Source organism: Enoplosus armatus, chromosome 2 (assembly GCF_043641665.1).
Source record: "Enoplosus armatus isolate fEnoArm2 chromosome 2, fEnoArm2.hap1, whole genome shotgun sequence".
NCBI lineage: Eukaryota > Metazoa > Chordata > Actinopteri > Centrarchiformes > Enoplosidae > Enoplosus > Enoplosus armatus.
In genome coordinates this window covers 10,530,301-10,557,963 of record NC_092181.1, presented here as the reverse complement: position 1 = coordinate 10,557,963, position 27,663 = coordinate 10,530,301, and the positions used below count along the sequence as shown (strand labels likewise).

The window sequence follows — 27,663 nt, the reverse complement described above, 5'->3', positions numbered from 1 at the left end:
CTGAACACTGTGGGGAGGAGGACTCGCATTCACATTGATGGTACAGTTGTAAATGTCATGTTTGAAGCGACTCTTGTTTGTGTTTGCCATGAGCTTGACCAACCTGGCTAAGCCGACTAGCATGCTACAGCTGACAGACAACAACTGGTGCAATGTCAGAATCGGAATCAGAAATAATGTTTTGCACTTAAACATTCACAATAAATAGTGAGGTAGTGTATGACAGGCGAAGTAGATACAGATACAGACAGAATGTCAAAGCGTTCCAGGTAAAACTCATGCTCTGCAATTTCTGTTCCGCATGTGAGTAGTTGAGGTAAACTATTTTGGGTTTGAACTTCAGAAACATGACCATTATGCCATGAAGTTTTTTCTGCCAAATCTAACTGGGTAACCACTTCTAAAAAAAAAAAGGTAAATTCCTTGACGAGAGTGTCTCTGAATTAACTGAATTATTTATGAAGAACAGATGATGAAAATGGTCATTAATCGCAACCCTACTGGAGACATTGAGTGTGTCTCAATGTTGGACACAGGGTACACTAATTGGGCTATAGACCTGCTGTCAGAGGAGATTTTATTTGTTTTCCATGACTTGGTAGAGTTTGAAAGGTGCGTAACATCACCATGAACATCAATACACGTGGAAACAGAGAGAAAAAGAGAGGGCGAGAGCAATTAATGCTGACGAATGGGGCAGCAGTAATAGATTAAGTGCAGGAAGACAGGTCCATCAATCACACCTTGCTTGAACAGGTGCACTCATCTGCCTATGGATTGAGTCCATGAAGTGAACAACTGTGTGCAGGGACTGTGTCTCTGCCTGTCTTTGTTTCAGCAAACAGCTTTCTCTGGTTAAGCCACTGAGCTGCGAGTGCTCTGTGATGAATTGAAGAGAGTGGGGAGAGGCAGGTGGGAGCTTTACTGAAACTTTGGTCCTGCAGAGCAAAAATGTTCTTGTTATTGACCGTATTGAGTTGAGTATCGTGATGTGTTGGGTAGTTTTTACCACCCTCCGCAGTGACAGTGACAGAGCAGTTACAGATGTGATTTTCTTCAGTCTCCTCAAGAAGAAGAGATGCTGGTAAGCCTCCCAGAAACTTGGGAAAGCCGGAGACACGCTTGGGCCTCTGTCCAGATGATACATGGATGTGTGTGTGTGTCTTGCCTTTGGTCTTTCTGAAGTCCACAATGAGATTTTTGGTCTTCTTGGTGTTGAGGGCCACATTGTTGTTGGCTCTTCATTGTATTGGAACCATGTACAGGCGTGGAGTCGTAGAGGAGAGGTCTCAGCACACAGCCCTGTGTTCAGACGGTGGTGTTCAGGATGAGGGTTGACGAGATGTGGTTGTTTAACCCAACAAACTGGGGTCTGTTGGTTCGGAAATCTAGTATCCAGTTGCAGAGGGAGGTGTTGATGTCCAGTTCACCGACTCTGCTCAACACAGGCCCTGAACACGCACGGGATGCAGCCTTGCATGCATTAATCTGAGCGGTGGTGCAGTGGTTAACACTTTCACACGGGAGGTAGAGCTGGTTGGGGGGGTTTGATCCCCAACTCCCCCATCCACATGTTGAAGTGTCCTTGAGCAAGACACTAAGTTGCTCCCGATGGAGCCCACCACCATGCATGGCAGCTCGGTCGCCATCGGTGAGTGAATGTGTGAATGAGTCCAGATCTGTAAAGCACTCTTGGAACTGTTAAGGTTGAAAAGCGCTACATAGGCCTAAGTGAAGTCCGTTTACCATTTATCTTGCTCAGTGCAGCCGACCTATACTTAACCGATGGTTAATAGTGATTTTTGAATGATGAATTATGAATCCCTTCATCCATTCATTGTAATTGTTTTTATTGTAGTGACCAAGGTGCATACTAAGCGGAACATTTTACAGTCGCTTGTCGGTGCTTCTGGTAGACAAACTCCGTAATAGGGATGCCCTTTCTAAATTCCCTCAAACTTAGCCTGGCATTTCCGTACTGTAATTTCTTATACTTATCGGCCAACACGTGCACCGATGCTGATATATCTGCAGTGGTAAATGGTAAAATGATCGCCTGTCTGGGATAAATGTCAATCACACTTCCCGGTACAACTTTGGCTTACTGTACTTTTCGTAGTAAGTCCTGTACCCCCAGTAAGAACAGCAAATGAACATATTCGTTCCTTATGAAAGACAGCTACTGAGTGATGGCCCCTTTTCCACCAAAGCGTTTCACTGCATCTGAAGAAACAGGAAAATTAGACTAATTTAGACCTGTGATGAATCAAAAACGTAATTTTCACATGAGGAAACACAATGCAGCCACTGTGTTCTTCCTTGTATTTACTGTTGTGTGACTCTGCTGTTTTTTTTAATGGATGCAATGAATGAATAAAAAGGAGACACGCAGAGGTGGAAAAGGACATCACGGTGTCTCTGTCACAGGAGACAATCTACTTAGTGTTTTTATTTCTGCTTTAGAGTGTGACCGCCATGTAACTATCAGCAAATCAAGTCTCGTTTCTGTCCCTCACTCATTTTTTCTCTTTGCCACCCCCCCCCCCCTATCTCTTTATCTCACGTTTTTTAACTAGTCAAGAAGCCGACAACATAACTTTTGTTTTTAACTAACATTTTAAACAAAATGTGTGCCCCTCGTCCTAATATTGACACTAGTGGCGCCCAGTACTTCCTTATTTGTAAATAAGTATATGCAGTATAGTATAGTATAGTATAATAGTTGTAGTAGTTGGTGACGTTCGGCCCTGGATAGTTTCTAAACCACCTTGAAGTGCTAACCCCGGAGCAGGGACTGTTTTTCTACACAACAACTGTTCTACAGGAACTGAATTCAATCCCTGGTTCCCTGAATGGTCCCCTGGGAAAATTCCTGCGGTGGACACTTTTAACAAGAGGTGTCTTAAGGATTTAGTGTTTCCCCTAGTATTGTTATCAAGATAGAAAACACAATATTATGATCACATACCAGACTTTTTATTAAACTGTGTGGGTTCAATGTCCCTTATTGTTGTAGGGAGAGTGGACAAAACCTCTAAAATACAGTACCTGTAAGTGCTGTGTAAAATAAATGTCTGTGTACTGGACTATCTGCTCTTTTAACCAACCCTTTCTTTCTGACGTTCCATTGTAGGTGCAGCGTCCTGACCAACCGTCACACTGGATTCACTTGTTAGGCGGCTGAGGACGACCTGTTGAAGTTGATATTTGATACTATTCTTCTTGTTGTGCCATCCACATCACAAACGAGGAGGCCACCGGTCAGCACTAGATGGGGGAAATCTCGCTTGCATCCTGTCTTCGCGGTTGGAGAAGAATACTTCAAACCTGAAAAACCTCAAGACACAAATGGCCCGAGGAGTCTCTGTCCTCGACACATAAAAGCCACAGTTTTTCACGTTGTCGTCGAGGTAATCTTTACAACGTTGCTCTGAAGAGGCTTTATCCTCCGAGGGATTGTGGCGGGAGGTTGTTATCCAAGCCTCAGTGCTCTCCTCTGGGGAAGGAAGCAGAGGGAAGGCCCTGGAAGTGCCCGGAAAAGAGGGCAAAGAAGAAAACGGCCTGCAGCTGGGAGACCGACGGTTACGTAACAAACAGGCACGGTCGTCCACTAACACCATGGAACAAGGAGACCAGTGGGGGAACTGAGTTCTATGTTGCCATTGCTGGCTGCTATATGAGATACTACCATCATCTATTCACACGCAACCCCCAGCGCTGCAGATCATTCTACCTCTCCTCAAATATTTTCTTTACATGGATACTAATGGATGTTCCACTGGATTTTCCCTCAGATGTTTTGGAAAGAATCACACCTTCACTTCCTGCTTTCTGTCTTCCAATCACATCCCTGGTGCGGCTGGCAGGTGAGGTGGTTTGAAGTGGCCACCGGCGGGGTTTAGGGATGCCCCAACACAGGAAAACCAGGCTACTCCACTGGCCCGCTTACAGACTGTTGTTTCTAATACGAGTCCTGGACTGAATGCAGATTGTCTCCTCCTCTTAACAGAGCGGGGGGGGGGGGGGTTGTCATTTTTTATTTACAAGACTTTTTTCTCACATTGCTACAGCTGCCCCAGACTGCTGATCTCCGGGTGCTTAAAACTTTTACATTGAAGTAAATAGGAATCTCCGTACATTTTTGCCTGCACAGACGTAGCCACAAACAGCCCATTTCCAATTTAGGTCTCTTCCTGCACTTTTTTCCAAACTGAAGAAAGTCGCAGAGGAAGGTACCTAAAAAGCCAAGTCGGATTATCATCCTAGATTTCTTTTCAAAGCTCTCCTCTCCATTTTCTCTTTCCTTTTCAGCCTCATTTCATTTCTTGCTGCTGTTCTTGTTTTTTTTTGTTTTTTTTGCTCCATCCTGTAAGTGCGTCTCCCACCAAAAACGCATCTACCTCTGTCAACTCTTGTACCTCACTAAACCCCCATTTCTAGACCAATCAAATCAAACAGGGCCAGTTCACATCAGGCGTCATCATTTTAGCTTTGTTTTGATCATATCACGTAAGAGCTAAATTATTGTGTTTTGACAGAAGGGTCCAAATACTTTTTTTTTTTAAATAACAGCCATGTTTTTTTTAATTGCACTATTATCATGATTTTTGCCAAGCCTTTATTCACCTTGCTATACAACACGCAGATTTTCTCCTTTTTAGACTGATTTTGCTCTCATGGGAAGAAACCTGTAAGAATGATCGCTTTCTATTAGCTCTCTAGCATTTGTAATTGATTGACATGTTGAGTTAGAGTCCAACTAGTGTTGTGTACTTATCTCTCCCAACCCTGTGAGATAGCTGTCCGGACACCTCTTCCTCTTTACAATCTGTGGCTTATTTGTCGATCCCGCCCGCCCACCCGTTTTTGTGGCTGACAGGAAAACAAGGCTTTTGCAGCAGAGTGACTTGTAAGCTTCTTTTAATCTCTCTCTCACACACACACAGTAGATCAGGATTGACCTAAGAAAACAAGCACTCGCTCCTCCTCCTCCCATCTCAGCGTGGTGATGCAGAGGAGTGTTTTCTTCTTTTCCACGTGAAAGAGGAAGCCCTCACCTATCCCCCCATTTTTTTTTCCATTTTGCCAACCCATCATTTCTACCCCCCAAAACTACAAATCCACTCCACACACCTAACACTACATTTAGCCCTGAATGACAAATCCCGCGGCATAGCAGTCGCTGAACAGATACACACAGGAAGTGATGCCAGGTGGCAGCAGTAAGAGCGGAGGACGGGGTCCGTCCTCGTCACCCCTCCCCCATGCCGTGGTCCCGCCCAGCAGGCCCCTGCGGCCCTCCCGCTATGTCCCGGTGTCTGCAGCCACGTTCTTCCTCGTTGGCTCCACCACGCTCTTCTTCTGCTTCACGTAAGTGGCTGCAGTGCAGTATCTCGCACGCACACACAGGCCTGTTAATAAGCCACAACGGCATCACCGTTTCATCTCACAAACAGACAAATATATCATAACAAATGCAATATAGGTTATCACTTGATTAGATTAGTGATTATTTGATATGAACCTTGATTGTTTTCAGAGGTAAACGTCCTTAAAGCCGCATTCTATCAATTGAGGACTATGTCAATGTTGTGTTTACAGCTTGTACCACTGCTCCCAATTCAAACCAGGCTTGTTCACAATAAGCTGGATCACTTTTGAATTTGAACTCCATCCTTTCCTTTGGGGAATTCATAGAGAAATGGTGATACACGTCATTGAGAAATCATCAAAATCTGTCTGTGTATTTATCACTATTTAATTTTCTCAATAAAGACTCAAATATCTAGACATGGTAAATAGGCTATATAATGAAATTCAATTTGTACAGCAGAGCCTGGGGTACCATCAGCTAAACAAATACTACTCGGCCACAGTACTCAGACTAATGGGACCAGAAAACATGACATTTTGATGGGTTTGTTACATGGTTTGTCGTTTGAACACTTAAAATGTATGAAATGATGCATTTCTATACAGTCAAAGCAATTGTAGTTAAATCTGAGTCATGGTCATAAATCATAAGTACATTTATTTATATATATCAAAGTTGAATCCTTTTACTGAGAGATTTCCACAGGTTTTTATTGCATAGGTAGAATGTTTTGAAGGTGGTTCATCAGCTTTAAATGAACTACCATAAAGCTGCAGCAGAGATGTCCTGTCTGTAGCCATAGTGACACAGCAGCCAATCTCGAGCACAATCACATAATCAGCACCAAACTAATCATATTAGAGCTGATCGCGATTGGGACTCTATTCATGTGCACCTAACAAATCGAACCTCAAGCTGCGTTTTGAAGAACCCACTCAGCTGGATGAGATTTAATTAAGTAGTTGAGTAAGATGAATAGTTTATTAATAGTTTGCCTTATTTGATAGCAGCAGTAGAGCTGTAGTGCTCTTTAAATTCGACTTGTCTGTCGTGCATTCTACACTTTTTCCTGTGTGTAAAATTCCACCCAAACGTTCTTGACAAAATAATGCTGATTTAACTGTAACGTTAATCTCTGAAGAAGTTGTCAATGTAGAATGGCAATAGAGTACACAATTCGAGAGAGCTCACTCTGTCACACACACCGACACACACAGCAGTATACCCGCTGCGGCTGTCGGGCAGTTAAAACGGCGTCCCAAAGTGGCGGTGGGCTTTCTGGTGTCTCTGGCGGCCACACTGCAGAATGCACAGCGGAAAAGATGACGAAATGTCTGAATAAAATGCTAGCTAATTTATAATGTAATCATTTCTGTGATGTTTTATCATTGCATCACCTTTTAATTAAAGAAACTGCCATTCTAATTGGGACAAGCCAGCATTTCTTTCGGGACAGTTTGGGACAGTGGTGAACAGAGCCCTAAGCCGGACCTAAACCAGGGACGTTGTAGTTCATGACTTAACCCCTAGGACACCTAGGATGCCCCCCAACAGACCAGATATTTCACTTGCTGAGATGCAGAGGAGTAAAAAATAAAAATAAAGTTAAAACAGCAGCTGTGTAAACAACACCTTCTTTGCCCTGTGAGTGTTTCTGACAGAATGCTAAGTCAATGGTGTTTTAGACATCACTAATCCTACTGACACTTCACTCTGCGGTGGGTTTGTGTGGGTGTGTTTGTCAGAGAGCGTGAGCGTGAGAAGGGCAAAAAGAAAATGGCAGTGAGTGTGAGAAAACGACATGTATGAAAGTCAGATTGACAGGTGTGTGTGTGTGTGTTGGCGTGTGCCTGCCTGTCTGTGTGTGTATTTGTGTGTGAAAATGTGAGAAAATGTTGTCTGTGTGTCTGTGTGTGTGTGTGTGTGTGGTCAGTGTGGTGGGTAGTCGGCACTGTGCTTCAGATTAGTGAGGAGAAAATAGGCCAACATCTGTCACCCTGACAAAAGCCCATCATCCCGTCTCACTGTTTCTCCCTCAGTCTGGGAGTGTTTGTATCGCCGCAGTCGCTCACACATTCCCTCTTTATTTTCTCATTAGTAAATAAATACCTCACTGCACACACACCCCGATGATAACTATCTGAAAAATGAGGGAACAACGCAAAAAAACCAAATAAAGAAACCTCTGTAGGTTTGTAATTGTTTGTGGTTGTAATTCATTTTGATATGTTGGCTTGTCACTTTTATTTGGGAAAATATAATTAGCGTGAATATGGACTTTATTTTTTTAAATACAAAAAAATGGTTAGCCACAACTAAATATCAGCCCACATGTTTATTTATTCCAAAAATGTCTTTGTTGTTGGTCATTTGGACTATTTCGTGAGGGGTTGCCAGGTTGGAGCACCTCTAGGTAGTTTTCAGAATCACAAATACTTTATTGATCCCAGGGGGTCGTGACTAGCTTGCTAGCTAACAAGATGCAACATGGTGATTAGATAGTTTTGTAGTTGTTTTTTTTTTTTGTATCACAAGATCACAAAATTCTGGAGTGGATGCCGTGGTTTTTCTGTCGAATGTCGTTTGGGTTAAGGCTGTGGGGTAACCAATGGGTTGATTCTTATTTAATTGTTTTGTTGTTAAATTGTTTTCATTTTTTCGTTTCTATGGGTATGTAATTTTAAACCGTAAAGGAGTCACCATGTCTGAAAGTGAGTCAGTGGATGGAGATAAAGGATAGATCTGGTCCCATAAAAAGACCAAGTCAACAAATGTATTCTACTAAGAACAGGTATTGTTGTTGCTGTGCCACAGAGCTCAATTGTTGCACCAAAAACTATTAAAAACACACCAGTGAGCCACAGCTGTTGTTCCTTCATTACCATGAACACACACACATTGTAGTTTATTTTGACCCAATCCCACACACATCATCCTGCTGCCCCAAATACTCACTAGAGCTCCAAATGGTTAATCTGCCACTGAAAATAGTCCCCAACAAATGCCACAATTTCCTCCTGTTTGAGTAGCGTTCGTTTAAAGACTACAGCGTCTTCAGTGGGAACCAATGGGCGGGTGGCTGAGTGCCACAGACAGGGTAGGAGAGTCAGAGTATTTAGAGACGTACTAACTCATCGTTGGGTTTGGTCTTTTCATGGGATTTGTTGACAATAAGAAAAATGGAGACACCCGCCAGCCTCATCCTCGACCAAAGATTCAGCTCACTTTGAATCATCCTATCTCACTGTCATTACCACTGAATCATATAATGTGACTGAACCTTGATCTTGTTCTTTGTCTTAGTGATAGGTGCACCGTCTTCTCTGTTCAATGTTCCAGGTGTCCGTGGCTGTCGGAGCGTTTCTCAGTAGCTGTGCCCATCTACAATGGAGTCATCTTCCTGTTCGTTTTGGCCAACTTCTGTATGGCCACATTCATGGACCCCGGCATCTTCCCGAGAGGTGAGTACATGGATCGCTGAATGTACCATATGTGTGTGCGATGCTGTTCATTTGGGCCACTAAATTAGGCCAAATAGGCCACTAAATACTGTCTGCGGCGTGTTTACATTGCTGTTGTTGCAAAATGTCACTGTCATCGGCTTCATCTTCAAAGTGTTTACATTTCTTGCTCATCCACGCACAAAGATGACTTCCTGTCAGGGCCTCAAACTTAGTTTATACAGCACTTTACACACAACACAGTTGATCCAAAATTTAATGACAACACAAACCTACAGAGACTTCAGGGGAAACATCTGAGCTGGAAGAGAATCCTTTCCCCATAACACTTAAATCCTGGATCTCGGGACAGACACAGTGTGATATGAGAATAGGAGTTCTGTGATGTAAGAGGGGGGCGAGACCATTTAACACTTTGTAGTAAGGATTTTAAAATCAAACCTGCGGCTAACAGGCAGCCAGTGTGGGGAGGGAGAAGAAGAATGGGAGTAATGTGCTCCCTCTTTTTTGACCTTGTTAAAGCTCTAAACTTGCTACTGCATTCTAAGCTAGTTGAAGACAGGATAAGCAAGACTGAGGCTGAGAAAGAAGATGACTTGCTAATAGAGTCACTGAAAGACCTGTTGGATAAACATGATGAAAACCAGTTTGAGGCAGAACCATAGACCCCCGCCCATTAGTTTTAATCTGGGAATAAGAATGGAATATGTCAAAGGCTGCAGGAGGACGGAGCAGTTACGAGTCAAACTATTTACAGATATACTAATACTAGCTCTGATGTCAAGGACTTTGTGTATTAAAAAAAGTTTTGGAGCTCCTCACATTTAGAGACAGGTGCTTGTAAGCAGGAGGTGGGAGTGGAGGTGACAGAGCTTAACACACTAAATAGTACCCTGGGATTATGACAGTTTTTGTCAATAAGATCAGTGAAACGTTGGGCCCTGGCAATTTCGACAGCCAGCTGGTATTTATCCAAGAGATCCTTCAGAATTTGAAATGAGATCTGCAATTTCTCACTCTTCCACCTCCCCTCTGGCCTTCCGCACGCTCTCCTTATTTCTCTATTGTTATCAATCACGGTGAGGCCAGAGGCTCATGTTTTTTAGTTTTGACCAGTGCAACAGCTGTTTTTTGGATGTCTGGAGCAGAAGGCGCAGAGCTTGTCCCTCAAAACGGATCATCATCATGTTGTTTGGAAGTACACTGCTCAAAAAACCTAGGGTAACACTTAAATCACACATCGGATCTCTATACAAAATACATATTCAAGTTCAAAATCTTACTGTATATTGTGTAATTTATTGAGAACAAAATCACATAACAACGGTCAATGGAAACCAAAATCATCAACCGATTGATGGCTGGATTCAAAATCACACTGAAAATCAAAGTAAAATGAAATCACAGGCTGATTCAACTTTCATCACGGCAACTCATAATGTGACTCAGTAGTGTGTATGGCTCCCACGTGCCTGTATGCACTCCCGACAACTGGGCATGCCCCTGATGAGACAGTGGATGGTGTCCTGGGGGATCTCCTCCCAGACCTGGATCAGGGCATCAGTGAGCTCCTGGAAAGTCTGTGACGCTACTTGGCGGCATTGGATGCACCGATAAATAATGTCCCAGAGGTTCTCAATTGGTTTCAGGTCTGGGGAACGTGAGGGCCAGTCAATGGCATCAATGCCTTCATCATCCAGGAACTGCTTACACATTGTTCTGCACCAGGAGGAACCCAGGGCTCACTGCACCAGTGTAAGGTCTGACAATACTCTGAGGATTTCATCCCGGGACCTAATAGCAGTCACGGTACCGTTGGCTAGCACGTGGAGGTCTCTGCGACCCTCCAAGGATATGCCTCCCCAGACTATCACTGACCCACCACCAAACCGGTCATGCTGGCTGATGTTGCAGGCAGCATAACGTTCACCACGGCATCTCCAGACTCTTTCACATCTGTCACGTGTGCTCAGTGTGAACCTGCTCTCATCTGTGAAGAGAACGGGGCGCCAATGGCGGACCTGCCAATTCTGGTGTTCTCTGGCGAATACCAATCGAGCTGCACGGTGCTGGGCTGTGAACACAGGTCCCACGAGAGGACGTCGGGCCCTCATGCCACCCTCATGGAGTCTGTTTCTGACAGTTTGGTCAGAAACATGCACACCAGTAGCCCGCTGGAGGTCATTTTGTAGGGCTCTGGCAGTGCTCCTCCTGTTCCTCCTCGCAGAAAGGAGCAGATACCGGTCCTGCTGCTGGGATGATGCCCTTCTACGGCCCTGTCCAGCTCTCCTCGTGTAACGGCCCATCTCCTGATATCTCCTCCATGCTCTTGAGACTGTGCTGGTAGACACAGCAAACCTTCTTCCGATGGCACGTATGGATGTGCCATCCTGGAGGAGCTGGACTACCTGTGCAACCTGAATGGGCTGCAGGTACCTCCTCATGCTACCAGTAGTGACAAGGACACTAGCAAAACACAGAACTAGAGAAGAATCAGTCAGGAACGAGAGAGAAATTGTCTGTGGCCACCATCTATTCAATTTCAATTCAATTCAATTTTATTTATATAGCGCCAAATCACAACAAAAGTCATCTCATGACACTTTACAAAATAGAGCAGGTCTAGACCGACTCTTTATAATGTTATTACAGAGACCCAACAGTTCCCACCATGAGCAAGCACTTTGGCGACAGTGGCAAGGAAAAACTTCCTTTTAAGAGGCAGAAACCTCGAGCAGAACCAGACTCTAGGTGGGCGGTCATCTGCTTTGACTGGTTGGGTTTGAGAGAGAGAGAGAGAGAGAGAGAGAGAGGGAGGGAGAGAGAGAGAGAGGGAGGGAGAGAGAGAGAGAGAGAGGGAGGGAGAGAGAGAGAGGGGGAGAGACAGACAGAAAGAGACAGAGAGAGAGATAGACGTAGAGACACAGATAGACAGACAGACAGATAGGCAGAGATGTATGGCAGCACTAGCAGTAGAAATAGCAGCTATAATTATAATAATACTGGAAATATGACTGATAATAGTAGTTACAGCTGTAATACTAGCTGAGATTAATAATAGCAGCTTTAATAGTAACAGAACTACGACTAAACATAATAACTGTAGTGAGTCAGGCAGGCCCATGGCAGCAGCACCCAGGCATAACAGGACCACGATCCACAGCAACCTGCAAGACGAGAAAGCACAAAGAAACTCCGGGGAAGAAATAAAGTTAGTAACATGCATTGGACTGTGATGAATGTGCAAAGATGAAGAGGGAGAGGAGGAAAGCTCAGTGCATCATGGGAAGTCCCCCAGCAGTGTAGGCCTATAGCAGCATAACTAGGGGGCTGGTCCAGGCAGGCCTGAGCCAGCCCTTAACTATAAGCGTTATGAAAAAGCAAAGTTTTAAGCCTACTCTTAAAAGTAGAGAGTGTGTCTGCCTCCCGGATCCAAACTGGGAGCCGATTCCACAGGAGAGGAGCTTGATAGCTGAAGGCTCTGGCTCCTGTTCTGCTTTTGGAGACTCTAGGAACCACAAGCAACCCTGCATTCTGGGAGCGGAGTGCTCTAGTGGGGTAATAGGGTACTATGAGCTCTTTAAGATATGATGGTGCCTGACCAGTAAGAGCTTTGTAAGTCAGGAGGAGGATTTTAAACTCTATTCTAGATTTTACAGGGAGCCAGTGCAGCGAAGCTAATACAGGAGAAATATGATCTCTTTTCCTGGTTCCTGTCAGTACACGTGCCGCAGCATTCTGGATCAGCTGGAGAGTCCTCAGGGACTTAGTGGGACAGCCTGATAATAAGGAATTGCAATAATCCAGCCTAGACGTGACAAATGCATGGACTAATTTTTCTGCATCTGTTTGAGACAGGATCTTCCTGATTTTTGCAATGTTACGGAGGTGAAAGAAGGCAGTCCTTGAAGTTTGTTTTACGTGGGACATGTCCTGGTCAAAGAATACTCCGAGATTCCTCACAGTGGCGCTGGAGGCCAGGGCAATGCCATCTAGGGTAACAATATCCTTAGATACTGTGTTTCTGAGGTGTTCAGGGCCAAGAACAATAACTTCTGTCTTGTCTGAGTTCAACATCAGATAATTACAGGTCATCCAGGTCTTTATGTCCTTGAGGCATGCTTGAAGCTTGGCTAACTGATGAGGTTCTTCTGGCTTGATCGATAAATATAGCTGGGTATCATCCGCATAGCAATGAAAATGTATGGAGTGTTTTCTAATAATATCCCCTAAAGGGAGCGTATATAAGGTGAATAGTATTGGTCCAAGCACAGAACCTTGTGGAACTCCATGACTGACTTTGGCGTACATGGAGGATTCATCATTAACATGTACAAACTGAGATCGATCTGACACAGATCTGCAAAACCATTCCCTTTTTGGGTGTTGTCTTGCTGTTGCCTCACCAGTGCGCCTGTTGTCAATTTCATTTGCACCAAAACAAGTGAAATTGATTCACAATTGCTTATGCTTCCTAACTGGACAGATTGATATCCCTGAAGTTTAATTGACTTGGTGATATATTGTGATGATTAAGTGTTCCCTTCATTTTTTGAGCAGTGTATTTCGGAAAGGCAAGTGATGTGAAGCAAGAACAAATCATGCAAAGAGTGCGTGAGACTTGTGTCTGCGCCGCAAAGCAACGCAACTAACTTGTTCAACCAGCTAAAAAACACCACAAACTGCAGTACATTGAATGCATGAAGGCCAAGAAGAATAACATTGCAAACGTTACCTCATTGAATAGTCGTGATCTCAATATTGATCAAAATAATCATGATTATCATTTTGGCTATAATTGGGCAGCCCTACACTGTGATCAGGGAGGTGAAAATCTTCAATCACAGGGTTGGAGATAGCGAGACCTGAGGAGAGAACTAAATCTTGATTATGGACTTTTAACATTTTGGTTTGGCCATTTACAGATCGTTGGAGACCAAAGTATTAGATGTAAAACTTCTCTGCTTGTGTCAAACGGGCAGATTCTCGCTGTATTGGTGAGGGGAGGGCTTGATGCCGACAGTTCCAAATTTGATTTGGTTTGAGTCAGAGCTCACAGCCGTCCCATTAACTGATCTATAACAACGGCTAATTGACTGACTAATTAATGAATTGACCTGTAGTTGATCTAGAATAGGAGAAGACAGGGTAAAGGATATCCAAGTGTACGAGCAGGATATTGGTATCATCATATTTTGCACAAAGCAATGATCTCCTGCTGGGGGTGAACTGTGCCACAATTTGTAATGAGAAAATGTACTCATGGTCATTGTGGTCACGCGATCATGCGTGTGTCTTCTGTTCTCGTCTCTGCAGCCGAGGAGGACGAGGACAAGGAGGATGATTTCCGCGCTCCCCTCTACAAGACGGTGGAGATCAGAGGGATCCAGGTCAGGATGAAGTGGTGTTCAACCTGCCGCTTCTATAGGCCGCCACGGTGCTCCCACTGCTCCGTCTGTGACAACTGTGTCGAGGTGTGCTCGCACTCGCCCGTTCACCATTTCCATTTAATACGGACTCCTTTAACACAGCTTTCCTTTAATGGTGTCTGGTGGAGAGAGGTCAGTATTGATCTATTGTGGAAAGAAACTTTGGACAGAAGTTGGACAGCCTCTTTAGATGGATTACATCCAAAATGTTTCTGTAATAGATACAATTCTATTACGACCCATTCCTGTGACAGCAAGCATACCCAAAGTGTAGGATCAGGTTATATGTAGCTGATACCTGTCCATTAAAAACTCTTGGGACATCCTTAGACCCTTTTCTTTGTGGTATATGAGTCATTGAAGATGATCGATTTTGGCACCAGGATAAAAACAAGAGTACTTGTGTCTTTCCCTCATTCCATGTTTCTTTTCATGCTCTAAGAACCAACTTTCAGAGACTTGACTGAGTCTAGCAATCCATCACCGTGGACATGATGTCTCCTCTTATTGCCATCAAATTTGCTTAATGGTTGCAGGATAATGCAGTCGAAAGTGAATTTGACTCGGAAAAAGCCCACAGTGTCACACTATGATAACATAATGCAACATAGCAGTTACAAACTAAGTTTAGCATTAGATCAGTTGTTAAGGGACAAGCATAACAAACAATCAAGTTAAACAAAATTTTTTGCCTTAACAACGGTGTGGAACACAAACCAAAAACAAAAAGGGATAGTTCCTGTCCATCACCTACCAAGAGAAGACGAATCAAAAAACAACATGGTTGTGTCTCACCTCCTGCCCAACTGACCTTATTACTATGGGAGTACCGATTAAGCCTCAGAGCGTTTCGTATTATCGATCGCTTTACCGCCAGTAGCAACTACAGATGTCCTGAGCTGACCATCGCAGACCATCCCTTCGCTGGCTAAAATGACAAGTGACGCTGTGTCTAAAGCCAAAGATCATTTGTGCAAGGAAAGACTCCACTCTGTAAGCTGAACACCAACAGAGTGATGCGTCTTTGTATGACTACATATTTGGATTAAGTAGGTCGTGAAAAACAAGGTGTGCCAAAGTCAGTAGGCTACACCGGCAGTTTCAATGTGCCAGATACATATTTAATCAACACTACATACAACATTGCATATCTCTGTAAAGCAGATACCCAATATTAAAGGACTCGGATCGGGATCGGGGGCCAAAAAACTTGATAGAGCCATCTCTAGTAGCAACAGAATCACCTCTCGCAGATGCCGGTTTGGTAACAAAAATAACCGGAAGTTGCGTCCGTAATTCAAGCAAAGTATCATGGGGCTTGGAATGAGATGGCTAGAATATAGACACACTTATTTGAGTCGTACTTCAGATTAGAGATGGAGACCAGTTACCCATGTTATCATGCCACTTCACAGGGTGTATAATGTAAATGTAAATATGCAGCTGCTGTTCCAGGAAGTAAGGAATGATACAACACTTTCTGATAACTGACAATTGCCATTCACTGTACCGGTTTTCTTACCCCAGTGTCTTTTAACCCTCATGATTGTAGGACTTCGACCACCACTGTCCGTGGGTGAACAACTGCATCGGTAGGAGGAACTACCGCTACTTCTTCCTCTTCCTCCTGTCTCTGACGGCTCACATCATGGCTGTGTTCGGCTTCGGCCTGCTTTTTATCCTCTACCATCGCCAGAACATCGACCGCCTGCACGCCATCGTCACGTATCCTTTAAGGGCCTTTGCTAGGTCTTTTTTTCATCCTGTTCCTACTGTTCAGTTACAGTGTTGTCTACCTCTGCAATGAAATTCCTCCTTCACTAAAGCAACCAAACAACTGTCGTATCAGAGGATTAATTTCAGTGCAGTGTGGGAGAATTTCAAATAATGAAACTTGCCCATTACTGGATTAAGGAATTGCTAACTGGCTTAAAATGATTTTATTAGTTCTGTTTTTGGTAGCGCATTGTTGTATCCTGGTGGTCCAGATGCTGTTTGAGAGAGATGTCTGTTCTAAAAAGGTATTGAAATCATTGGAAAATGATTTATATACACTTATATAGCACTTTTCAACCTTCACGGTTCCCGAAGCGCTTTACAGCTAAGTCTCATTGACCCATTCACTCACACATTCACACATCGATGGCAACCGAGCTGCCATACGAGGTGCTGGTCTCCATCAGGAGCAACTTAGGGTTCAGTGTCTTGCTCGAGGACACTTCGACATGACGGGGGGAGCCGGGGATCAAACCCTCAACCTGCTCTAACGAGCTCTACCTCCCGTGCGACAGTGCTAACTGCTTGGTCATGATTGGTCCAGAACAACAGATCCATGATGAATTCTAATTATTCTGGTGATCCTAACGTATCAAACACCACCAGGCTAGGCTGTCCATTATACACAAGTATTCTCTATGGTCCTCCTTCTATCTGTTGAACCTGGTCTCGAGATATTCCTTGACACCCCTGTGCTCTCAGGCTGGCTGTAATGTGTGTTGCAGGCCTGTTCTTCATCCCTGTTGCTGGCCTCACTGGTTTCCACATAGTGCTTGTGGCCAGAGGCAGGACTACCAATGAACAGGTAGGAAACTCAAATATCCCAGACATCCTGTAGTTGATATTTGAAAATGTACAGAACACATTTGGAGTGTCCATGCCTGAAATCATATATATTTTCAACAATTTAACAACCTTTTATACTTTGTCCATCCTCCCTCTTCCCCTTTGAATGAATGTTTGTACATCCTAATGCTCATTTTTCTATGTAACTATGTCTCTCTGTTCTGGCTCTTTTTATCTTTCTCCAGGTAACAGGGAAGTTCAGGGGAGGCGTTAACCCATTCACCAATGGCTGTTGGAAGAATGTCTCTCATGTCCTCTGCAGCTCACTGGCACCCAGGTGCATTTTTTTTTTTTTTACCTTTTTTGTTCTAAAAAAACAAGTGTTTTCAGGGTTGTCCGTCCGTCCCATTCTCGTGAACACGATGTCTCAGGAATGCCTTGAGGGAGTCTCTTCTAATTTGACACAAACATCCACTTGGACTCAAGGATGAACTGATTAGCATTTGGTTGGTCATTGTTTTTGGCCATAACTCAAGAATTGATGCAGTGATTATGACTAGGGTTAGGGTTAATTTCACACAGATGTTTAATGGGATACAACAATGAAGTGATGACATTTTTTTACCCAAAAGGTCAAAGGATACCTTCTCTGTGACATAATGTCCTGGTGTACTGGTTAGTGGACACTCACTCTCTCTGTCCTTCTACAGGTATTTGGGCAGAAAGAAGTGTGTGCAGAGTGTGTGTGTGCAGCCTCCTTTTCTGCGCCCACAGCTGACCGAGGCCCAGCTGGCTGCAAAGATCCTGGACAACGGCATACAGGGAGACCTGCACCGGGTAAGAACAGCAGGATCGGTGCTCATAGGGACAAACTATACCAAAGTGCCCGTAAATACTGCGGTGTCCATCATTCTGTTTGATTACACAAGTTAAAGAAAAAAATAATAGCTTTCACCTGTTGGTAAACGTGTGTTATGTGTCACCAACTACTTTACTGTGCTTCTCATTCAAATTTGCACTTGCTAAGTTTGCATATAGGCAGGTCCAGACGGTAGCAAGGGTTTCAAAAGTTGTTGTAAGGTCAGTAAATACAACACAACCACATCTGTCAGCCCAGACAGTCTTCATAACAAAGGCCCCGATGTCAGGACTCAACATTATTATCACTGGAGCCAAAAATGATTGATTTTTTGCTGAATCTTTTCTGAGCAATTGTCATGTCATTTGCGATTGTTTGTGTTCACTTTTGAGGAACTGTTATAACGTTCAATTGAAGAGCTCTGCTTTGGTGGAATAAAGTCCCACAGGCAGTAATGCTGGAACATTGAATTGTTGAGGTTGATGATTGATTGATTTTAGCCTGGGCTCATAACATTGGATTTGAAATGGATTATTTTATAGGGTACATGGTGTTCATTGAGACATTTAGAGGCATTCTTTCAATTTGGCATTTAATTTATTTATTAATTCATTGCAGAAATATTGCAGCAACTGGGCAAAATTGCAAGCTCTTACTCATTTTGGACTGAATTTGTATTAATTGGCTTGACTGCAAGTCTCCACATATTATCATACTATATGGGGGGGTGATATAGCCAAAATGTTCTATCATGGTATATGTAATTTTATATCCCTGTAATGGTGTATATTATGATACAGAAATTGTTCTGTAAAATCAATTTAGAAATATACAATTCCACTCTCCTCCTCCAGTCCAAGTCTAGTCTGGAGATGATGGAGAGCCAGTCGTGTGACGCTGAGCCTCCTCCTCCTCCTAAACCAGAGCTCCGCTACCCCGGCATCACCAGAGGAAACACAGAGGGTAATGCTTTCTAACTTCCCTGCTTCAGCTCCGACTCTCAGCGGCCATCCGCTCGTGAACTTTGTCTTGAACCTCTTGTCGTAAAAACACAGATGTGACTCTTGCGTTGATTTCACAGTGAGACTGTTCTTCTTTCTCTCCCCACCCTCCTGCAGAGTGCAGTCTACTGAACAAAGCCCCCGCCACCCCCACCATGTACAAATACAGGCCCACCTACAGCCCCGGCAAGAACCACACAGCGCTCACGCACGCTTACGCCAACCAGGTAATGCATAAACACACAGGAGAGACAGCCAGCTGATATTCCAGGACGCTAACACACACACACACACACACACACACACACACACACACACAAAAAATCAGTTGTACTAAAAAGTATGTTGTGTGTGTGTGTTTTTTTCCATTTGTCCCTGCCTCTGCTTCTTTTATCTCTTTGATTTCCATCTAATGCATCTCCATTTTATGTTTTTGTTTTTTCCTTTTGATTTCCTGTCTGCCATCTTGGTTTGGTTTCTCAGTGGCTTTCTGTTGATCAGTATCAGTAAGTGATTGTTCTAAAAGCATTTTTCCCCCCTCTTATCTTCCATGTATAACTTCCTGTCCCTTTTTGTTTGTTGTGGATGTGGGTGAAATACTGTTTGAATACATTTGAAATGATCAGTGACTGGATCCATCAGTCTTGGCATTACTGTTTGGACAGTAAAACAGGAGTATAAGGATTGTACCCGAATACATCTGGATTGGGACAGATAAGTTGGTTCAACTCAGTATTTGTACCCATGTCTGGTCAATATCCTCCCACCTGTCAGTCCAGCGCTCTGTATCACTGTTGTTTTTGATTCTCCTTTATTTCCTTCTCTTTAGTTTGTTGTTACAACTTCCATCTCTTTATTAGTTTCCCTTTCAGTTTTTTCTCCTCCCTGACTGGAAATGTGTCTCCTGTAGTTTCTCGACAGAGTTCGTCAGAGGAAATTGTTCTCATGTAGCTGAGAAGCCAAATTTTTACCATCATTTGACAATTGTCCGTTTCAGTAATGTCCTACAGGTACCCTCTGATCTCTGATTTTGATTGGTTCATGCTCTTGTCACCTGAGCTGTCTCATATAGAGAAAACATTTCCTTATGCCTCCGTTAGAGGCCAACTATTGATACTACAAAGTAGACTGTCATAATCGTAGACTGTATAAGACTGTATATAAAGATGGACGTCATGACAGCTCCCCAAAAGTGAAGGCTGCAGTGTAGGTCATAAGCCCCGCCCCGTCCATGTTAGCATTGTTACCATGTTTCCCAAAGATGGTTTCTGTCATTTTAGGTAGTTCTTATCACGCTGATGTATAGTGGGAGGAAGTGGAGACGCGTCGGCCATCTTTATATACAGTCTATGGTCAGAATACAGAGCAATCAATGGGAAGATCAACTTGTTTAACTCTTTTCCTATGTTGTGGGCTTTTGGAGATAGAAGGAGGAAGTGTATATATATATACGTTTTAATCCCACTAACACATCACCACTCCCTATTAAAGTACCAACAACATGAATTCTGTTCATTTTTCAATTGTTTTTTTTGTTTTCTTAATTTCATGTGGAATATTCTGTCTGAATTATAATGAATGACTTGTGTGACCTTGGCACTCCCCTGCAACTCCTTGTCAAGGTGGAGAAAGAGCACTAATATGATTGTTTAGCTTTGGGTCACGTTTGGGCCAAGTTTATATTGTGTTAATAAGTGTGCAGAGCCTTCATTGCTCCTTCCTCTTAGCATTGTTTCGTCATATTCAACATTCAGTTCAATTCTATATATATAGCGCCAAATCGCAACAAATTTTCTCATGACACTTCATACATAGAGCAGGTCTAGACTCTTTATAATGTCTTGAATATCTAAAAAAAATTGGGCTATATGAAGCTTAAGACCAACAATATCAGTACTGACCTGTAAAGAGACAAATGTTGGGTCTACTAGGACTAACCCTAACCCTTTTTCAGGACTATTATTAGTAGTCAAGGAGACCGCATGCCTTCATAGAAATGGATCATAAGCTGGAGCAGCTCCAGTGCTTATTAGCTATTACTAGCCATTGCTCATGTAACCAATCAGATGTGCTGTGGGTGGGACATAGAGCGAGACTGCAGACCGAGAGTGGCGGCCGCGTCTAAGCCAAAGTAACGCATTTAGATTATTTTATCGGCAAATAGAATAATGGTTCCAATAATTAAAAATGCTGAAAATCTGCCATTGGCCAGGCAGATAATCGGTCGATCCCTTATGTCAACACCAGAGGGAGCTCTCCACTCTTCTTTGCTCAGCTTCTTGTTGTTTCTTTTCCCTTCTTCTGCCCCCCTCTCTCTATCACCTCCCCTCCTCTTTCTCCCCCTGCTTCCTCCAGTTAAGTCGAGGAGAGAGTGTTGGCAGTGCCAGGGACTCCTCCTCCTCCACCTCCTCCCTCCTCCAGGCCAGCCAGCAGCCCGGTTTCCGCTCCCAGCCCAGCCTGGACAGGAGGGACACTTCATCTGACCGAGTGGGAGGGGAAGGAGGCGGGGAGAGGAGGGAGGGCGGAAGAGAGGCGGGAGGAGGGGGCATGCCGGGCTACTCCCTTGGCGGACGCTCGTATCCCTCCTTCTCCGACCCCACCGTCCTATCAGGAGTGGCGTCGCGGTCTTCCAGCTCCACGCACACCTCGGCGGGCGCCGCCCATGTCTCCGAGGCAACCACCACCTCAGCCAGCTTCAAGAGCTTAGCCAATCAGACGCCCCCGCCTCACCACCCGCCCCGCAACGGGAGCCTGTCATATGACAGCTTACTGGCAGGTGGGGAGGATTTCGACAAAGGAGTGCCGGCGGGTTCAGCGGCCCCTGAGGCTTCCTCTGGGAGACCCTGCACGCCGGCAGCAGGGGGCTACAGCTCCCCCTTTCTGTTGTCACAACAGAGAGTTGCTGAGATGCACTCCCAGTCCTCCCAGTCCCCCCTTCACCACCACCGCTCCTCTCAGCACCACCACCACCACCACCATCACCACCCCTTCCTCCACCGCTCCTCCTCCTCCACATCCTCCTCCCCACCGCCTCCTCCAGAGAGGGAGCGCCTGCTGGGCGAGCCCCATCCCAGTGTCCTCCCCCCGCCTGCCAATCAGGCCTCAGCTCCCCCCTCCTCCTCTGCCCCGCCTCCCCCACACCATCACCACCACCACCATCACCACCACCACTCCCACCACCACCACCACTCCTCCTCCTCTTCCTCCACCTCCCGCCCTCCCCGCTTCACCGGCCCTCACGCACCACCGCACCACGCTTATCCCTTCCGCACCCGCTCCACTGACACCCCTCTGGGCTGCTCCACCACCTCCACGACCCACCCTCCCCGCTCGCCGCACCCTCCACCTCTGGGCAAGTCGCTCTCTTACTCAAGTGCCGCCGCTGCTGAAATGCAGTACCGGCTGGTCCGAAAGGCCTCCGCGTCAGCCGGAGCGAATGCGGCAGGGGTAGGAGGAGGAGGAGGAGGGATGGGAGGAGGAGGAGGAATACAAGCGCTGAAGTGAGTATGAGTTTCGCCATTTGTCAGGACGATTGGTTTGCTGCTAACCTTGAAAAAAAACCACCTGCCCGCCTGAAAACCTGACTACCTGATTGACTGCTCCTCCTCCTCTTCCCTTCTCACCTCCTCCTACCAGATTTCCTGTGAGTTCCTCCTTCTTTTCCCTCTGCTTGTCTTCCATTTGTCTCCATTTCTCACTGTTCTATGTACAGTGTTGTTGTGATGTGCCCGTTTTCATTTTTGCTACCACCCTCTGTTTGGTCAGTACATTATTTTTGACTAGCGCCAGCCAGACACGGCCATGTGCGTGTGTGTGTGTGTGAAGTGTGCGGCCATTTTAACCGTGGAAAGAAGGCTAGAGGAAGGGATTTTATATAATATGATAATGTCTGATAATGATACTGTCCAACCCTGTCGTGCTGTTATTCCACAGCTGCAAGGGTTTAGTTTTACAGTAATGTCTACATTACTACATGTCTGACTGTGTATCTTCATCATAACCTGTATAGAGTGTGAATGTTGCATGTGTTGTAAATGGTAAATGGACTTGGTTCCCAAAGCACTACAGATCAGGTCTCACTCACACATTCACACACCGATGGCGACCAAGCTGCCATGCAAGGTGTTTGCCTCCATCGGGAGCAACTTAGGGTTCAGTGGGGGGAGCCGGGAATCAGCGCTAACCACTGCCACCACCATGCTGCCTCAAAGTAGTTATTATAATATTATATGATAATTTCTCCAGCATAGCGAACATTTCTATATTAATCTAACATGATATGTTTCAACCTCCATGCTGAGATACAAGCTTTCTCACCAGCAAGCCTGAGCATTACATGAAAACTACCACAGTACTTAGAAACATAGCTCCATCTGGGACTGTAGCATCTCCTGTACGGGAGACAGTCCTGCAGGCTTTTCCAGTTAACAAACCATTCCATTACTATTGTCTCTGGCAACTTGAAATAATGTAGAACGGTTCTGGGTTTAAAACACCAAAGCCCAAGTCTGTAGTTTGTGCAATAGCTTCTTTAAATCCCACGTTCCAGGGGGCGCCCTTTAGCTCAGTTGGTAGAGCAGGCGTCCCATATACAAAGGCCCGATTCCGGCCTGGGGCCCTTTGCTGCATGTCACACCCTCTCTCTATCTCCCACCTTTCCTCTCTATCTCTCTGTCAATTAAAGGCAACAAAAAAAATCCCACGTTCCAGATGGCAGCTATGGCCCTTGTAGTGAGAGTGTACGTACATACAGACTGAATGCAGACTGATGGTTGGGGGAAGTGGGGGGGAGTGAGCTATAGACCAACTGCAAATAGTATTTCTAAGTTTAAGCGAAAGGTGCTTTCACACCCAACTCTGTTTGGTTTGGTCTGGGTCTGGGTTCTGGTGTGGTACACCAGAATTAAGATTTCCCCATGTTGGTTTCCTGGGATGACTGACAGAGTTACTGTCAGTCTGTTTAACTTCATGTCTACTCCTCTTGGTTTGTTTTTAGCCAGTTTGAACGCGAACCGGACCAGAACTAAAAGGCGACACTGTATAATGTTGTCTCCAGGTCCAGACCAGATGAACTGAGCTACAGGTCTGAAAGTGTAGTTCATGTTGTGCCAGCAGTTTGCAAATGAAGTGGTGAAATCCTGAACGTGCATGTCACTGAGATCTCCATCTCTTCTTCAGATGGACTCTGGACTTCCTGTCCTAAACCATCACACTGATTCTCTTTTTTTTGTCTTTGTGTTTTTTCTAACATCAGGGATGAGCTGATCCAGATGAAACCTCTCAGTCGGACCAACGGCGGCAAGCCTTTCTCCTTCACCGCCTCTTCTTCCTGCTCCGCCCCTTCCTCTCCCTCTCACCCGGTCAGCGCGTCCCCCCGGCCCAGACTGGCCTATCCCAGCTCAGCATTGATGCAGAACCCCGCCCATAAGCCCCAGGGTAGCGGGGTGAAGAAGGTGACGGGTGTCGGAGGCACCACTTATGAGATTTCTGTCTGAGTGGCAGCCAGCCTCCAGCCTGAGGACCAATGAGACGAAGAGGAAATACTGCTGGCTCTTTCTGCCCTTTGAGGTTTTTCATAATAAAAGAAACCACTGACCTACTGTAGACCTGGACAACTGAGGATGAGTTGAACCGTTTTTGTCCAGGTCTCACTACTCATTGGCTCATTGACTGTGGAGCTAAACTGTACTGGGCTGTCCTTCCTCCAGACATCCACCTCAATAACTCTTAGGACCTGCACTGACGTAAGCGAGGACTCACTGGCACTGGGCTAGGAAAGACCATTCTTTTGGATCTCACCGGACCAAACAGGAACCATGATTTGGCTGTAGCTCAGTAGGCAGCAGGAGGCGCTAGCGTGGTCCGGTCTGGGCGTTACATTATACAAGGCATTACCACTGCCACAGTGAGGAGTCTGATCCCCACCAAAGGGGGTGGATCAGGTTTTTACGAAGGTTCATATCAGCACTTTTGGACTGAAGCTGCGTTTAGGTAAAAATTGGTGCAGATGTTTAATATTTTAACACTTCACCATCTCAACATCAATGTCTGTGAAATCCGGAAACCCTACTCTGACTAAAATCAAAGTAGAATCCATTCAAAGTTAAGGGCTTTCCCATAGACGAGCACTAAATGTGTGATCAGACGCAAGTCATATCATAGCTCGTGGCCCCCCGGTCGTCAGTTAAACCCTACTTTTAATAACGGCGTCCAACCAGATGGAGCGTGGTGTGATCGCTTTGGAGTCAGCAACGCAGCCCAGGCAGCCCCCCCCCCCCCTTCCATAACCTGTTGTCATGCTCCCGTCTCGTTCGCGGCCTTCGAGTCAAGTCATGGAAATGCACAAGTTGACCCGACAGGAGGTCAGTCATCCAGCGGTTAGCTGGACTGTGGCAATCTGCCAGTGGCTGGGAGGAATGTGACCTGTGAACACCCCCCTCCCCCGAAATCAATGTTGTTGCGTGAATTGACTTTGAATTGACGGAGGGATGTGACATTGAAAAAAAAAAACAAAAAACAAAATGCTCATTCCGTGTTTCTTTGATTCATCTGTTGATTTATTCCTAGATGTGAATATGTTTGTACAGGATGATGTGATTTTAAATGTGGATGTCTTTTTTGTTTTTTTGTTTTTTGTTTTTTAAAGTGGCGTTCATACCAGACTGCAGCATGCACTACTATTACTACTAGCCACTGTAGGCCACCGTGTTTGGCTGTCGTCTGTTTGAACAAACAGGAAGTGAGGAAGCTAAAGTGAACAAGGAAATCATGTGTTGGCCTTTTTGTCATTAACGGGGTCCTTAAGATGAGGCAGATACTCCCTAGAAAAATAATTCCTTGAGCAATTGCCTTGAAATTTCAAGTGTTTTTTTATGTCACCTATTTAATTTGAAATTGTTTTATATGAATTTCTATGAAAATATAGCTATTGATAAATGAAAGTTTTTAATATTGACTCAAAAGAAGGGGTCATGTTGTCGCAAGTACGACAAGAAGCCCTTCTGATTGGTTTTAGCTGAAGCGCCACAGTTTGATCTGCTGTTTTCTCTGCAAGAGTTGCAATGTCCTATATGTTCTATAAGGACTGTAATCTGTGAGACCCAGACATTTAATTTGACGGTCTCACCATCAGATTGCATCTTCAGTCAGTAGTTCTCTACAGAAAGGAACATGGTCTCTATTCTAGATAGAGTATTAGGGCCACTGTTCAAAAAGAAAAAGGGATTTGGTAATATATAGAGAATTTTACAGGTAAGGCATTAAAAGATAGTTGTCATTTTATTAGAAACATTGTAATATTTGAGCACATAAAGCATTATGAGAATAAAGTCATAGGGTTCTATCGGTTTCCCCTCACAGTGGCCCTAACACCCTGTCTCACTATTACAACTGTAGACTAGATGCTGAAATTCTTCTGGTCTCCAAATTCATGTAAATTTAACTTCATTTGTAAGTGAAGGTGCTCAAGATGCAATTAAAGAAGCTCATACAAACTTATTTTTTTTGTATTTTTGAATCAGACTGGTGGACAGCTCCAGGTACGTCTGTTCACATCTGGTATTTACATGCCACTTGTGATGGGATCTCACTTCCCCACTCTATATGCAAATAAAAACGTACATCATTTCAGTTTGCAAAGACAAAATACGTTGTTTTTAAGCTGAATTTGATGAACTTGAATGAATGAGACAAGAAATAGGTTGGAAAAAACAACAGATGCTGCTGGAGCTGTTGGCTGTAAAGCTTAAATAAACTTTATCAAACCTCCTCCTCCCGGCGGTCCGCCTGTGACCGGACCACCCAGGACGCATGTTAATACCAGGTGTGAACGGGGCCTTGGTGGTTGAATGGTTGAAGTGGTGATGATGTAGTGGACACTTGTAACACAATGTTCAGCAGGGGAAAAGGAGGACTTAGTGCACTAAGTAGTCTATTGTTTGCTAAAGATTTCACAGTCAACCACAAATGGGAACAACACAGGACCACGTCAACTCATGTTGGACATGATGCAACCAGTTCTGGTCAGATAAATGAAGCACACACACAAAGCACTATCAGAGAACTGAACAGGAAGAGGATCCTGTGTCTTGAATGCCATTTCTGGCCTGCGACATCACGTAAAAAGGACAAGTCTGTATTTCATTTCAGCTTAGTCCGTCATTTTGAGCCCCCCGCCCCCTCTGAGCAGATGAAGACAGCAGGCTGCTCTGCCTGTGTGTTTGATGAGGAAACAAGTTCAAATCAAAGACACAACACGTGTACTGTTCAGCTTAATGTATGTGTGAGTGTGTGTGTGGATGGGTGGCTGTACGTATGTGCTGCAGGGGCTGTAGGATTGTTAATAAACTTCAAATAATGAGGTGGAACTTAGTCATTCTTTACAGGGAACACAATAGATCGGCCCTGGTGGTGTGCAGTGGTAAGGATGGCTTCAGTTTTTTGTGATTTTGACCTCTGAAAGTTGTGCCCAATACAACGGAGGAGAGTGGAGTTTGATTGTACTGCTCCAGCTACTGAAAACTGCCAAAACTGGCTGATCCTCCAATGTTTACAACTATGTAATAATAGCATCCTAACCCTGTGTCCATACTTTCAGAAATTGTTGTCTACTCCATGCACCTTTTGATATGACCACTGGAGGGTACCAAAGTGATGTAAGTTTCACTCAGTGATGATCCGCAGAGAATTATCACCAGGCTGCAAGTCGCTATAAGAAAACTAAATGTTGGGGAGCACCCCAGCAACTCACCTGGCAGAGTGCACACCATACTTTGAGTCCTTACCGCAGCGATCTGGGTTCGACCCTGACCCAGGGGCCCCCCTTTTGCTGCATGTCATCCCCTCTCTGTCTCTCTCCGTCACTAGCCATTAAAGGCAAATGCCCAAAAAAACAAATCAAGATCTTTTGTCATTTTAGCAAAGTTAAACATTTACTTCTTGGGCGGCATGGTGGCGCAGTGGTGAGCACTATCGCACG

General features: G+C 44.7%; 1 protein-coding gene across 1 annotated transcript; it reads left to right on the top strand.

Moving 5' to 3' along the window:
- Nucleotides 1–4,908: 4,908 nt before the first annotated feature.
- Nucleotides 4,909–26,331, top strand: zdhhc5a (zinc finger DHHC-type palmitoyltransferase 5a). Its single transcript, XM_070922017.1, has 11 exons — nt 4,909–5,370; nt 8,714–8,835; nt 14,152–14,309; nt 15,817–15,989; nt 16,743–16,845; nt 17,072–17,163; nt 17,537–17,663; nt 18,540–18,648; nt 18,804–18,913; nt 21,042–22,186; nt 23,941–26,331. Exons 1-11 carry the CDS (start codon nt 5,207–5,209, stop codon nt 24,179–24,181), a joined length of 2,544 nt encoding a protein of 847 aa, XP_070778118.1. The 5' UTR covers nt 4,909–5,206; the 3' UTR covers nt 24,182–26,331.
- Nucleotides 26,332–27,663: the final 1,332 nt, after the last annotated feature.